The sequence below is a fragment of the Heloderma suspectum genome, chromosome 3, assembly GCF_057233095.1.
Source record: "Heloderma suspectum isolate Gila_16-S chromosome 3, 16-S_ref, whole genome shotgun sequence".
NCBI lineage: Eukaryota > Metazoa > Chordata > Lepidosauria > Squamata > Helodermatidae > Heloderma > Heloderma suspectum.
Window position 1 is genome coordinate 105,094,485 of NC_139460.1, and position 13,627 is coordinate 105,108,111.

Sequence of the window (13,627 nt, forward strand, 5' to 3'; positions counted from 1 at the left end):
ATTATCAAGTATGAATCCCTTACGCTTGTGCTCTTAAATGGTCTAAATCAGGGTCACCAACGCAACGCCTCTGGGCATAGTGCCGCATGCCAAGACCCCTGACAGCACCTGCCAAGACCCCTTCCTTACACCAGACAGTGACAGAAGGAGCAGAAGTGCAGAAGCCCTTCTCACCACCAAATTCCTGCTTCTTGGCTCTTTCCCAAGAAAGAGGAGGCAGTGGAGAAGCAAAGGCAGTAATACACAAGCAGGCAGGTGAGTGGCTGGCCAGCCAGTTGGTCAGAGCAAGAGTAATTGGCAAGGAGGAACAGAAGCAAGTTGCGAGGCAGATGGTCAGGCAGGTGGAACAGAAGCAGCCAGTGGGGAGGGCAGGAGGAGCAGAAGTGGCCACTGGGGCAGGCAGGCAGGAGGAGCAGAAGTGACCTGCAAGGATGAGCAGGAGCAGTTAGCGGAGTGGGTGGGAGGAGCAGAAGCAGAAGGCAGGCGGGGAGAAAACTGGAGGCGGCAGTGACCGGAAAAGAGGGGGAAGGGAGAAATGGCAGTAGGTGGCAGAAGGGGGAAGGGAGAGAAAGAAGAACTCTGTTGGAGGAAGGGGGGCAAGAACAGACAGAATCCCACCAAGAAGGGGACAAGAAAAGACAAAATCCCAACAAGGGGACAAGAAAAGACAGAATCTTGAAAATAAATGCATGTAGGCCCAAACAACCGCATGACAAATGTGACCTCAGGCTTTGAAAAAAATGACGTGGGCCCACAGACCCAAAAATGTTGCCTACCCCTGTTCTAAACCTAGGAAGGTCTGCCAAGCTTCCTCTCTCTCCTTTTAGATAGGCTATGAAAACATCTGTGAGACTTTTTCTGATTTTATTCTGCTGGATTCTTAAATGTTCATGCAGATAGGTCTTATTTTGCTTCTGATATTTGACTATTTTTATGGTTGTTATTTTTGACTTTGCAAGCCACTGTGGAGAAAAATATTTTTAAAGCAAATTATAAATGATTTAAATTTTAAAAACCCACCTAATTCTCATAACTAAACAGAACTAAATGTTCTGGAAATTTTTATTCATATTTATAGCATCCCTGCAAAACTTCAAATAGCACATGGGAAATGGAAAATGTCTAGCATCAAATAAAATGCTATAAACTTTTCAGCATGTCTTGTCCCTAACCAAAGGGAAGCTTAAATAGGTAAAATTGCATCTATTCACACTGATCCTGGTTACAGTTGCCTCTCCTATACTGCCTTCTCTCTATAGTTTTCCTCCATCACTATTATATGTAGCTTGTAAGCTCCTTGGCTACGACCTCCTCACCCTCCCCCCACCCCCCAGGCAGGAGTACATGTACATCGATGCTAGTTGTTTTTATGTAGTTTACTATTTGTAATTTACTCTAATCAGAGCTCTGATGAACACAGAGCTCTAACACAAGGAAGAGTTTCCCCACTAACTTCAAATGAGTGCGAGGGATAGTTCTATATGCACAATAGATACCAACAGTAAGAGGCATCCTCTATACTGAAGAGAACAGGGAAGCTCATTTATGAGTTGCAGGTGTGCAGTGAATCCCCTGCAGTCGCAAAGAGCTAGTTGACTGAGGCATAGTGATCTCTTTGCTTATATTATTTTCCAAAGAAGTTCTCACCATCCTTCTGATAAAGTACAGGGCACACAGACTGGTTAACCCACTCATAATAATCAGCTATAACTACTGATCAAAACATCAGCCAGTGTTTCCCTACTTTCTCTGGAAAAGAGAGAGGGATGTGTGCGATTATCTTTTCTTAAAGCATTTTCCTGTGGCTACATTCCAGGCCTATTCATACATCATGATAAGCTACCCTGAAAATAAGCTATGGTAGGTTGGCTGTTCGCTCGCTAACCCACATTACTCCTGACAATCAGGCGTTCTGCAGCTTGCTGTGACACTTAGTCCTCCCGCCCGCTCCAGGCACATATCCCATGGCCTTTGTGGCACAACCTCAGCAGCCTACTTCACTACTGAGTGCAAATGTGCTCATTAGCGGACTAGGGTTTATTGAGTAGAATTTTTTTTCATGGAGCTTTCCATATATTTAACATTATTTTTTTCAGCTTTGGGGAGATTTGCACAAATGTAACGTTATAAAGAAAGTTTGGGGAGATCTGCACAAATTCATAGTTACTTCGCTTTAGCGATTTTGTGCAAATCTCCCCAGAGGTTTTTTTTTAAGTTAAATTTCTGCAAATTCCCCGAAGGTGAAAAAAAAAGTGTTTTTTCAAAGGTGTTGCTATCTAGGGTAGTGATGAAGTGGAGGAGTAAACTGACTAGTGTCATTCCAAGATGTAGCAGGGAGGGGATACTGTTAGCAAGATTACAAGGACCAACCAGGCTTTTCACCACTCTTGCCAGGCAGCTCTTTAGACCTTTCTGACAAGCCCTGCATAAGCTACTCTGCTGGGTTCGCACATCACAACAAACTACTCTGAAAACAAGCCACCCAGAACAACCCAACAACAAGCCATAGGTTCTCAGGGCAGCTTGTGTGTGGTTAGCAAACCACGCTTAGGAAATTACGCTTGGTTCGGATGTCACAACAATCCACCTTGAAACAAACAAGGCTGACAACCCACCGTGGGTTGTCATGTCATGAGAATCAGGTCCAGAGACACAAAACAGCTAGAGCTTACTGTTCAACTGTCCGAATTTAGTCTGAAAAGCAAAGGAGACAGGCCACAAGCTGCTGCCAGATGATGATAGTTCATTTTTGAAGAAGGCCCAACACACTTTCACCACAGGCCTTCCTCATGAACAAATGGTCTTCACATGTCTTATTTTGGTACTAAAAAAACTACTGACACATGTATGTATAAATTTAAACTTATTCTTGATTTGTTTTTTGCTATACCAGGATAAAATTCATGAAATGGAGCTATAACACTGAGAAAGAGAAGAGGAGCTGGAGCATGCAGATGGGACCAGGGGGAGGAAGAGAAGAGAAACTAGAGTTTCTGGGTAAGGAAGGAGGCACTGGAATGTACATGGTAGAGGACAAGCCATGACAAGTATGGGGCAGAAGCCCAACTCCTTAATTTATTATATGCAAGGCTGCCACACTTGCCCACAGCTAGAGTATTCTTCCTTGCAAAATTCATAGCATTAGGTTTATGTAGAAGTCTTGCCTTTTATCTGTACCTACCAGCTCTGGACTAGCTTAACGGAAGGTCTATTCAGCAAGTTGTCAGGCAACAAATTGACTTCTCTCATGGTGTTAGCAAGCCGCACAGGAAGCTCTTTTCGCAGGAACATATATGATGTTTTCTCACATGCATTATCACGCCCTATGGAAAGAAAAGACAGAAAGTACAGCTGAACTGAAAGAGATTTCAGGTGTGTTTTTTCTTGTTCTTGAAACATGTTTAGAAAATATAAATAAAATGTAAAAAAAGAAATAAAGCACATTTACCAAGACTGGCCTTCTTGAGTGTAAGTTTCCTTCTTGTATACTAAATCTTAATTCAGTCCAATTGTTAGGAATTCCATTTTCAGCTTGCAGTGTATACTGAAACCAGTATACTGAAACCCACTGTAAAGTTGGCAACACCAACTGATTGCACTAATCAGAGTCCAGTTATTTGTGTCCATCTGCTAATTAATTACTACATTGTTAGCTGAACAGCTCCAAGCAAATATCTGTGACTGGCCACATCCCAAGTGGAACTCTGATGTTACTCTGTAACAAAGGATTTCATCCTTCACGGTGAGGGGCCATGCCACTCTTTCCATAAACAGCAGCTGTGTCCATGCCTAATGTATCCTCTCTTTCTGATTAGGATTCTCAATTCTTATCTTCCTTTTTCAAACTACCCAGGAGCAAGTTGAGGTCTTTAACAAGTATCTGCAAGCTACAGTTGAACGGAAAATTAAAATTAAACTGACAACTCGATCCTATGCATGTTTACTTGGAAATAATTCCCACTGTAGACAACAGAGCATAATTCCAAGTGTTTAAATCTGCAGCCTGAAGATGTAAGTGATGATGGGGGGGGGGGGGCTGTAATCTGGGGAGCCCACTGTCTATGGAGTGTTGCTATTTCTTAGAGAGGTCTGTAGTCTAATAGCATCTGTGTCTATGGCTAGAAGTGCTTTATACTAATGTCCTCTGTTACCCATTCGATGTCTTTTTGTAATGGATAAAAATCTGGCAACCGTCACCAACACCTCTATAATTTTAAGGGTCCAAGCTTGATGCCCTCTACATTAATACACCCTATTATTTATTTATTACATTTATATCCTGCCTTTTTTCCTCTTTAAGGAACCCAACCCCTTCATGGATCACTGCCTTGTTGTGGCGAAGGGGCCTGCTTAACTCAGTGAAGCCATAAGCTATGCCGTGCAGGGCCACCCAAGACGGACAGGTCATGGCAGAGAGTTCTGACAAAATGTGGTCCACTGGAGAAGGAAATGGCAACCCACTCCAGTATTCTTGCCAAGAAAACCCCATGGAACGTATCACAAGGCTAACAGACTGAAGGCAAAAGGAGAAGGGGACGGAAGAGGATGAAATGGCTAGATAGCATCACTGATGCAATGAATATGGACTTGAGCATGCTCCGGGAGAGAGCGCAGGACAGCAAGGCCTGGCGTGCTATGGTCCATGGGGTCACGAAGAGTCGGGCACGACTGAACGACTGAACAACAACAAAGGAACCCAAGGCGGCATACATAATCCTCCTCCTCTCCATTTTAGCCTCACAACAACAACCCTGTGAGGTAGGTTGGGCTGAGAGACTGTGACTGGCCCAGTCACCCAGTGAGCTTCCATGGCCGAGTGGGGACTAGAACCCAGATCTCCCAGGTCCCAGTGCAACACTCTAGCCACTACATCACACTGGCACCCTAGAATACACCTTGGCAACATCAGCTACGGCAAACTGCTATTCAGAAAGTTATTATTTTATTTTAGGGATTTATACCCTGCCCTTCAATAAAATTCCTATGGCCGCTGGAAGCAATAGTGGCCCAATGTTCTGAAGGAACTTCTATCATTAACAAACATTTTGAATGTTCTGATGATTTGCAACATACTATGATTAGCTACTGATGAAGACCTGAGGCTAGAAATGCATTCAGTATCATATATATCTTTTCAAATTACTGTACTAATTTGCATCTGTCACATGACTGAAGAGACTAACCAAATGGACCTGAGTGTTTTTGATGAATTTTCTTTTAAAGACAAGTAGCTAGTGGTTTTTAATGGTATAATACATCTGTAATGATTGTTTACTGTAAGATTTTGTCTCAACTCTTTTGGCATTTAAATTATTTCAGGAAGGGGGAGACATAACTACTTTTCTTCCCCTTTCCAGCCTGATGCTTTCCAGATTCTTTGGACTATAACTCCCAGCATTTCTGACCACTGGTCATTCTGGCTGGGACTGATGGAAGTTGAAGTCCAAAATATCTGGCAGGCATCAAGTTGGGGAAGGCTGCCCTTTTCTAATGCCACTGTTGGGCTAGTGCCACAACGCAGGCTGTATGCAAGGGCTGCTGCATGTTGGGCTCTGGAACGGATGTTTGGTACTGAGTTTGGGGAGAGGTGGGTGGGTAGTTCCAAGCTAAAATATTGGGCATATTTCTACGAAGTTTAGGTAAACCAGTTCCACAGAAATTAATGCAAATGACAGGTTTCAATGCGTGTTTCATTCTCAATGGAACATATGCCTGTCTTTCACCTCATTATACCCTTATGGCCCAATCTTATACATGTTTATTCAGAAAACAGTCCCACTGAATTCAGTGGGGCCTACTCCCATGTAAGTGGGTATAGGATTGCAGTCTTAGTCCATAATCAAATGAATTGAAATCTGGTAAAGGTTATTTATTGTTATTTTAAAGCAACTTGGATGTTCTAGACAGTACCCAACAGCCATACATCTAGGCTTCAGACTGGAGACCATACATATTTTCATTTCTCTCACCCCCTCCCTAAGAGCAGACAACTCCACAGTAATATTAAAAAAGGCCAGGTAAACTCACAGACCTGTGTTTTACCTGTAATGAGCTGTCAGTATTCCACTTTAGGCAAGAGAAAGATTGCAAATGTGTTAGTCATGGTCACAAAAGACAACCGCCTGCAAAATGAACAAGTGCTGCAAGGTACTGATTAAGTTATGTTCATGCAGCCCAGGAAATAATGTTAAAAGCATTGCTATGCATATAATAACTAAGATTTGCAATTTGAAAAATCCTTAAGTGTAGTGCAACTGGCACAATCAAGGTCACACTTTTTAAGGCAGTCCCATTATAATCAGTTCAACAGCACATCATTCAGCATCTGTTCACAGATAATGTACATTGGCAGGATAGAGCCCAATCAGCTTTTTTTTTTTTTAAGTACTTAGTTTTGCTCGTTCCTTTAAGGCATGCCTGACAATGGCTTGTTATAGCTTAGTAATTTTTTGTTTTAGATATTATCCCGCAACTATTTATTGATGTCTTTGCCTGTTCATCTGCATGCATGCATTTTTTTTTTTTTTGTCCAGAGGCTGTTTTTTTGGTCAAGGATTAGAAAATGGAAGCCCTACTGTCATATAATTAATCTGTAAAAAAGTATTTAAAACCCCCAGAACTGTCTGCAATCATCTAACTCTGTTTTTCTGGCACAGCTGACTTGAAACTCAACCAGTTATCCATCTGGTTGAGTAAGGCAGACCATTTCTGGCTACCACAAGGAGTCAAATTTTCATTACAGTTATCTGAACCATTATTACAGAGTACATCGGTCAGAAGATAATAACTCCTCTTCACTAGAACTTCAAGTTTCCCAAATTGCAAGAAGCACTCTGCCACCAGTAGGGGTAGAATCACTGGAGACAAATGAGACTGTGCACTGAAAAGCAAGGTTAGCTAGCTCAAAGACAGGAATTTACTCCTGAGAGGAAAAAGCATGAGAGGGAGAGTATGGGCTGGTTCGCATGACACAACAGCCCATCGTGGGTTATTTAACCCACAGTGAGACTGTGGCACGTGCAGCCACCATTTTGCATATCCGACCCTAAACAGACCATGAGTTATGCAAGGGTGGTTTAATTCTTGCATAACCCATGCTCGCTGGGTTCACATGACACAACAACCCCTTAGTGGAAGTTGGATATGCAAAGTGGCACCCATGGGCACCAGAGGTCATCGTGGGTTAAATAACCCATGACAAGCTGTGCCATGTCATGCAAACCAGGTCATTATCTCGGCAGTAGAGAACCTGTGACCCTACAACTCTCATTAAACCCAACCAGCATGGCCGCTGATGATGAAAATTATAGTCCAACATCTGAATGACAAGAGGGTTCCCACCTCTGGTGTATAGGATCCAACAGTTTACTCTTGATTTCTTAATTGTGGTTAAGGAATGCAAAGTGTTATGTCTGTAATAGCCCAATGTGATTAAGATAACACTAAAACATTGTACACTAAAAAAGGAACAAAATACTATTGAGTGAATGTATTCTAATTATAAAAGATTTTTTAAAAATGTCTGTTCAGTTTTTTCATTCCTTAATTTGTGCTGCACAAACAGTTGTGGGTACACTCCTTAGCAAAACCAATAATGTGAGGAACAGCTCTAAGGGCCAAACTACACGTTACCCAGGAGATCCATGACTGATCTCCCAATGTTTTTATTTTTACTTTTAAAAAGCCATAGGGGCAGGGTCCAAATTTGATCCGAGTACTAGCCCTGGAATAAGGGTGTTTACCCTTTCTCCCATGTTGTTTTCCTTATCTAAATTATCCCTTCCACTACTGATTAAAAAAAATTGAATTACCCCTGCCCCAATGAAGTCAGTAGCACTTTGGAGAAAGGCCAATACTTAAATCAGGGAAAAAGCACAGGAGACAGGGTTAAGCACTCCCCCAGTGCCATTGCTATGATTGAGTTCTGCCCCCACAGCACATTGGTAAATTTTACTTTGGAACTATGGGCGATGGAAAATTTCTCTTTAAAAGTAGTTCATAATTAAAAGCAGTGTAGCTTCCAGTATACTAAATTGTTTTCAGGTTTGGACATAATGCTAAACCAACAATTTGTCTTGTTAGTATGCCCAATAGAAACACTAATCCTGGCTTGTTAGCATGCCCAATCCAAACCTGTCCCAGTCGACTATGGTTTATTGGGTGCCAACAAACATGATCTGAAACCATGGTTTAAAATGGGCTTGTGAATCTGGCTTGTGCTGTTAAGTCCAAAATTGGTATTCTGGCTTAATCCTAGTTTGTTGCATCACTCCCTCCTCCCCTGACTACAGAGATGTAAGGGAAGAGTGGTTAAAAGGAACCACTCACACAAGCTGGTGCTTTCAAAAAGCTCTTGCTCCCTCCTCACTCAGCCTGGCAACAGACTCTTTCCCTGTCCACCTCCTTGTTGACAAGCTCTCCCTCTCCAGCCACAGCAACCTTGCAAGGGAAACAATGTTTTAAGGGACCACAGGCACTTTTGCCCACACCCAATGAAAATTATATGTTAAGAAGAACACACGTTTGCAGTTAAAAGCTATACCAATAGTTCAACAGACACAATTGCAGTTTGAACTAAGAGCTTCCCCCAATCACTACCCACTCACTTCCCACCGAACTGTTTAATCGATGCACCCCCTTTTGTATCCTAAGAACCCAAGTTATCGTAAAACCTGTTTTTCTACTTGAACACCACTAAGTTTTACTACTGAAAAAAAACTTCCTGTCCTTGTTGAAAGAATGGCCACAACTGGAAGGACTTTTGTTTGGGAAGAAAAGGGTTAATGAAGAGAAACATTCGGACTATTTTGCTCAGGGACTTGCTCAGAGAGAACAAAGATCTCAGAGGAGTTCATCTGATCTGTTTTCTACAGCTACCCAATGGCAAAAGAACTGCCAGTCCTTGGCTGCCACAAAGCCTTTTGGTATAGCAGGCAGGTATTCACAGAGAAGGTAGGAAGACAACAAACCAATACAGAAACTCAAAGAGAAACCATAATGTATTTGAGTATCTGCAAGCAGCATCCTGGCTTCTTCAATAAACCATGGTTAAAGTTACTCTTTATACAGCCTTTATTGGCTTTAAATTGGCTTTTGATCTTATCCCTCTGGACCGACTGGGAAAAATTTGAGGCCACCAATACTGATAGGCTTATCCACAGCCTGTATGACAATACTCAGCTGCAAGTAACCTGCGATCATGTAGGGCACCTTTCTGACCCTGTTCCAACTTTCAATGGAGTAAAACAAGGCTGTATTTAGCACCCATATTATTCCATTTTTACATTAATTCGATGGTTAAGAGTTTAGCTGATACCAGCTTCCATCCCCCTAAACTGGACACTAGAGCTCTGTCAATTCTTCTTTATGCTGATCATGTAGTGCTGTAATCTCAGGCAAGTACTGGCTTGAGACATTTACTAACAGCACTTGCCACTTACTGTAGCAATGAACTTCTAACCAGCAATTAGAACAAGACTAAATTATGTTTTTTACTAGGAGGGTTAAACATTGATGGCAGATTAATGGAAATCCAAAGGTAACAACCTACAGGTACTTAGTTTTTCACTCTTCCAGTTCCTCGAAAGGGCAAATAATTTTTTCCCCCATACTAAAGGAGGACACTACATTCCCTCAGCTATTCAAGTCTTTGTAGCCAAGGTTGTACCTCAGATATTGTATGGATCTCAGTTGTGTACCCATGATCATTATGGGTTTTTGAAGTCATTCAAACCAAATTGCTGAGAGTGGATTTTTGGAGTCCCATCTTGTGTTTCTAATGTGGCCTTGCACCTGGAGGCGGGCCTAATTTCTATGGAGGCCAGAAGCCTGTGCATGGATCTGCCTGATAATCACTGGGCTCAGACTTGGCTTTTTCCCCTACAGGATTGACCCCACTGATCCTAACAGACGCTTCTCAGTCAACATGGAGAAGGTTGTTGACAGACAAATTACTGACTTGTGGGTACAACTGGTAGTTTAATAGCCCTTGGATATTTTAAAGGTAAACTATTAAACAACAAATATGGGATACGCATCTACAAAACTATTTAAGTTCTCTCACAAAATATCACTTTTCTGGGAGTAAGATACGTGTGCCAGCAAATTATTTGACCAATTTACCTATCTCCAAATTTAGAAAAGCCTCTACATTAGCTCAATTTAATGTTTTACCATCTATGCTTTTAGAGGAAAGATACAGAAAGGTCCCATACCATGAACATACATGCCCCTCTGATGGAAGGTAAGTGAAAACTGTTGGGCATGTTTTATTATATTGTTCTTTTTATTGAGAATTTTGCTATTTTTTATTACACCTCTTTTACAAAAAATGCCAGGCAGATCAAATGAATTTTATCTTTCTGTTCTTCTTTCTGATCAGTATTTTCAGATTACAGATAAGGTGGCCAGGTTTTGTGCAGCTGCTAGTGCTTGCTGCAAACTTTTAGTAAAATAGACCGCGGTGGCTTAGTGGTTAAGACGCTGAATTGCAGACCGGAAGGTCAGCAGGACAGCAATTCGAGACCCGAGTGCTGCGTGACGGAGTGAGTTCCCGTCTTCAGTCCCAGCTTCTGCCAACCTAGCAGTTCGAAAGCAAGAAATTGCAAGTAGATAAAGAGGTACCGCTTTGGTGGGAAAGGTAACAGCGTTCCGTGCACCTCGGTGTTCAGTCATGCCGGCCACATGACCACAGAAGCGTCTTCGGACAGCGCTGGCTCTTCGGCTTAGAAATGGAGATGAGCACCACACCCTAGAGTCGGACACGACTGGTTGGGGACACCTTTACCTTTAATTCTACCAACCTGATACTCTGAGATCACGTTAGGTTTCTCTTTGAGTTTCTGTATAATTATGTACATTGTGTGTAAGTTGTGTACATGTAAGGTGGTGATCAATGATCGTAATAAAATTTATCTATATATGGTTAAAGTGAACTATCGCTTAGCATTACATCTGAGTGTAGCCTTTGTTTCATAACATACATTAGTTTAAACATATTACAGACCATGCGCACGAGCTGCAACTGTGTGCTGCCAATACCCTAAGAAAATCTTTTCTTCTCAAGCTACTAAAGTAGCAGTATTCTCAAACTACTAAAGTATGACTTCTCTAAATTATCACCACATTCTTGAAATAACTCAAATGCTAGAACAACTCACAGGGTTGTTGTTGTGAGGATAAAATGGAGAGGAGGAGGATAACGTAAAGCCACCTTGGATTCCTTGCAAGAGGAAAAAAGGTGGGATACAAATGCAATAGATAGATAGACAGACAGACAGACAGACGTCAAAACAAGAAATGGTTTTCTATGGATAAATGCAGATCGGAAAAGAGGTTAGTGTATATCTTCTACTGTGTAAATGCTACTGGAGTTGAGCAGATTTGTTTTTAACCAGGATTGTAAGAGAATGCTGTCGAAAAACATCCAACGTAAAAATAAAATTTCAGTGCTTACCTAAAAATCTAATATTTGCTTTGAGCAATTCTCACAAAGATGTTCATATAAGAGTAACATGGCAAGTGATGCTTACTATCTATATTAGAAGGGAGTACAGACAGGTCATTGTGGAAATGACTTGTTTCCTACTTACTCTCTTTTCTCACCACATTTTACTACAGGGAAGATGAGAGAGAAGGCAAAGTCCTTATTCCTCAAGACAACTTTCCCCAAGATGCTGCCCTCCAGATGTTTTGGCCTACAGCTCGCAGCGTTCCTGTGACCACTGTCCATGCTGGCTGAGGGTGATGGGAGTTGGAGTCTAAAACATCTGGATGGCACCAGCTTGGGGAATCATAGAATAGTAGGGTTGGAAGGGGCCTACAAGGCCATCAAGTCCAACCCCCTGCTCAATGCAGGAATCCAAGTCAGAGCATCCCTGACAGATGGCTGTCCAGCCTTGTCTTGAATGCTTCCGGTGTGGGAGAGCCCACTACCACCCTTGGTATGCTGTCTTAAGTTAATGGAATGGAAGAAAGTGTTGAAACTCTTCTCATTCCCACAGCTGGAGTTTTTTGAGTCATCTAACAGAATATTTACCAACACTCCCACTATTCTTAATGTATATGAACAGCATCCTTGATCTTTCTGGCTTTTCTCTGCGCTTAGGGAGATGTTAAATTCTGTGGCAAAATAAGCATGTACATACATGAGGAACCACCATATTTTACTCTATAGCCAAGATTAAAGCCATCACAGTGAAGTCAAAAGGAGAAGAGAAACATTTTTGTTCACACTTACTGCATTTAGTTGTCATGCAGCAAACATGTACCTACCTACAACAGTTATTTTCCCCCCAGAATTCATTCATTCATTTGACAAGGGTGTTCAAGGGAGAGATTACTGTCATATAAAACAAGGAACTCAGAGAAGTCACCACAGTAATGGGACGATCTAAACTATCAGTTTCATACTCAAATCCATTTAATATTTTTGGGTAAAATAAATGGGCTGTAACACAGTTTGACTTTCTTGTGAAACTGATTTTCCATAATTAATGTATCTAATCCAAAGTTACTAACTACAGAAAGACAAATACAGTCAGTGTTCTCTTACAACTATCTGCTCATTTTCACTTTCGTTTATAGTATGTCTGCTTTTCTCATCTTTAAGAAAAATCATACCCAGAGCTAGACAGCAGATCAGGCTTATCATAATTGATAATCAGTAAAGAGCAACAATTAGAAGCATAGCTACCAGCAGTGTGTAGAAGGATTATTTCTGCCCAGTCACTGAATTGCAACACTTGTCAAGGGCACAGGAAGAGGAACAAATGACAGTCAAAGAATATGTTTATACTCTATTTCAGAAGTAATGTGCAACTGTACTAGGAACAAGCTAAGAGTAGTTCTTCTGTGGAGTGACCTTAGTTGCTTCTGATTGGACCCAGTATATCAACATTACAATTGTGCATGCTAGACATGGCAAATGGCACGTTAATTCCTACATCTTAACGCAACTTGAAGAAGTTATACAGCAAAGATTCACACACCAATAGAATGGTCCTGCCTAGAGTTAAACATGCATTAACTCACTTATTTCAATGGTCTTAGAGATGCTTAGCTCTGGATAGGATTGTACCCCACCTATTTAGCATACTACCTCTCCATTTGCCGTTGCTGGCTCAATAACCTAATAACCTACTAAATCCCATTAAAAGCTATTGAAGCATTCTCAGAAGTAGTTATTCCTAGATTTACTGGTAGAAAATACAGAGAAAACATTCAGTGTAGAATGTCAGACAGAAACCAGCCTCCCAGATTTGGAGAGATAAATGTAAATTGAAACGAGTTTAGATATTTTATTTTTTGTTGTAAACCACTTTGAGCACCTATGCATGAAAAAATAGTATACACTTTTAAAATATAAATAAGTGTCTGCTTCTATGTGTCCAGTGATCCTGAATATTAACTAGCAAGTAAATAAGGGCCAATTCGTACAAGACATTTTAACTACTTCCATTAAAAAAAATTGCATGTATCCACATGACAACTGTATCTTTACAAATACATGATATATAAGCAGCACTAAGGGTATTACCCCTTCATGGATCACTGCCTTGTTGTGGCGAAGGGGCTTGCATAACTCAGTGAAGCCATAAGTTATGCCGTGCAGGGCCACCCAAGACGG

The 13,627-nt window shown here is 41.4% G+C and overlaps 1 protein-coding gene across 8 annotated transcripts in view; it reads right to left on the bottom strand.

Annotated features, from left to right (window-relative positions):
- The window catches only part of PDK3 (pyruvate dehydrogenase kinase 3), a 66,796-nt gene that overhangs the window by 36,888 nt on the left and 16,281 nt on the right, over positions 1-13,627 (bottom strand). For all 8 annotated transcript variants that reach the window (XR_014789155.1, XM_084843995.1, XM_084843997.1 and 5 more), the window contains one exon: positions 3,182-3,323. Coding sequence is in view for 7 of the 8 variants with exons in the window: in XM_084843995.1 (XP_084700121.1) it covers positions 3,182-3,323 (142 nt within the window). In the remaining variant the exon portion in view is untranslated. The remainder of the gene's footprint in view (positions 1-3,181; positions 3,324-13,627) is intronic.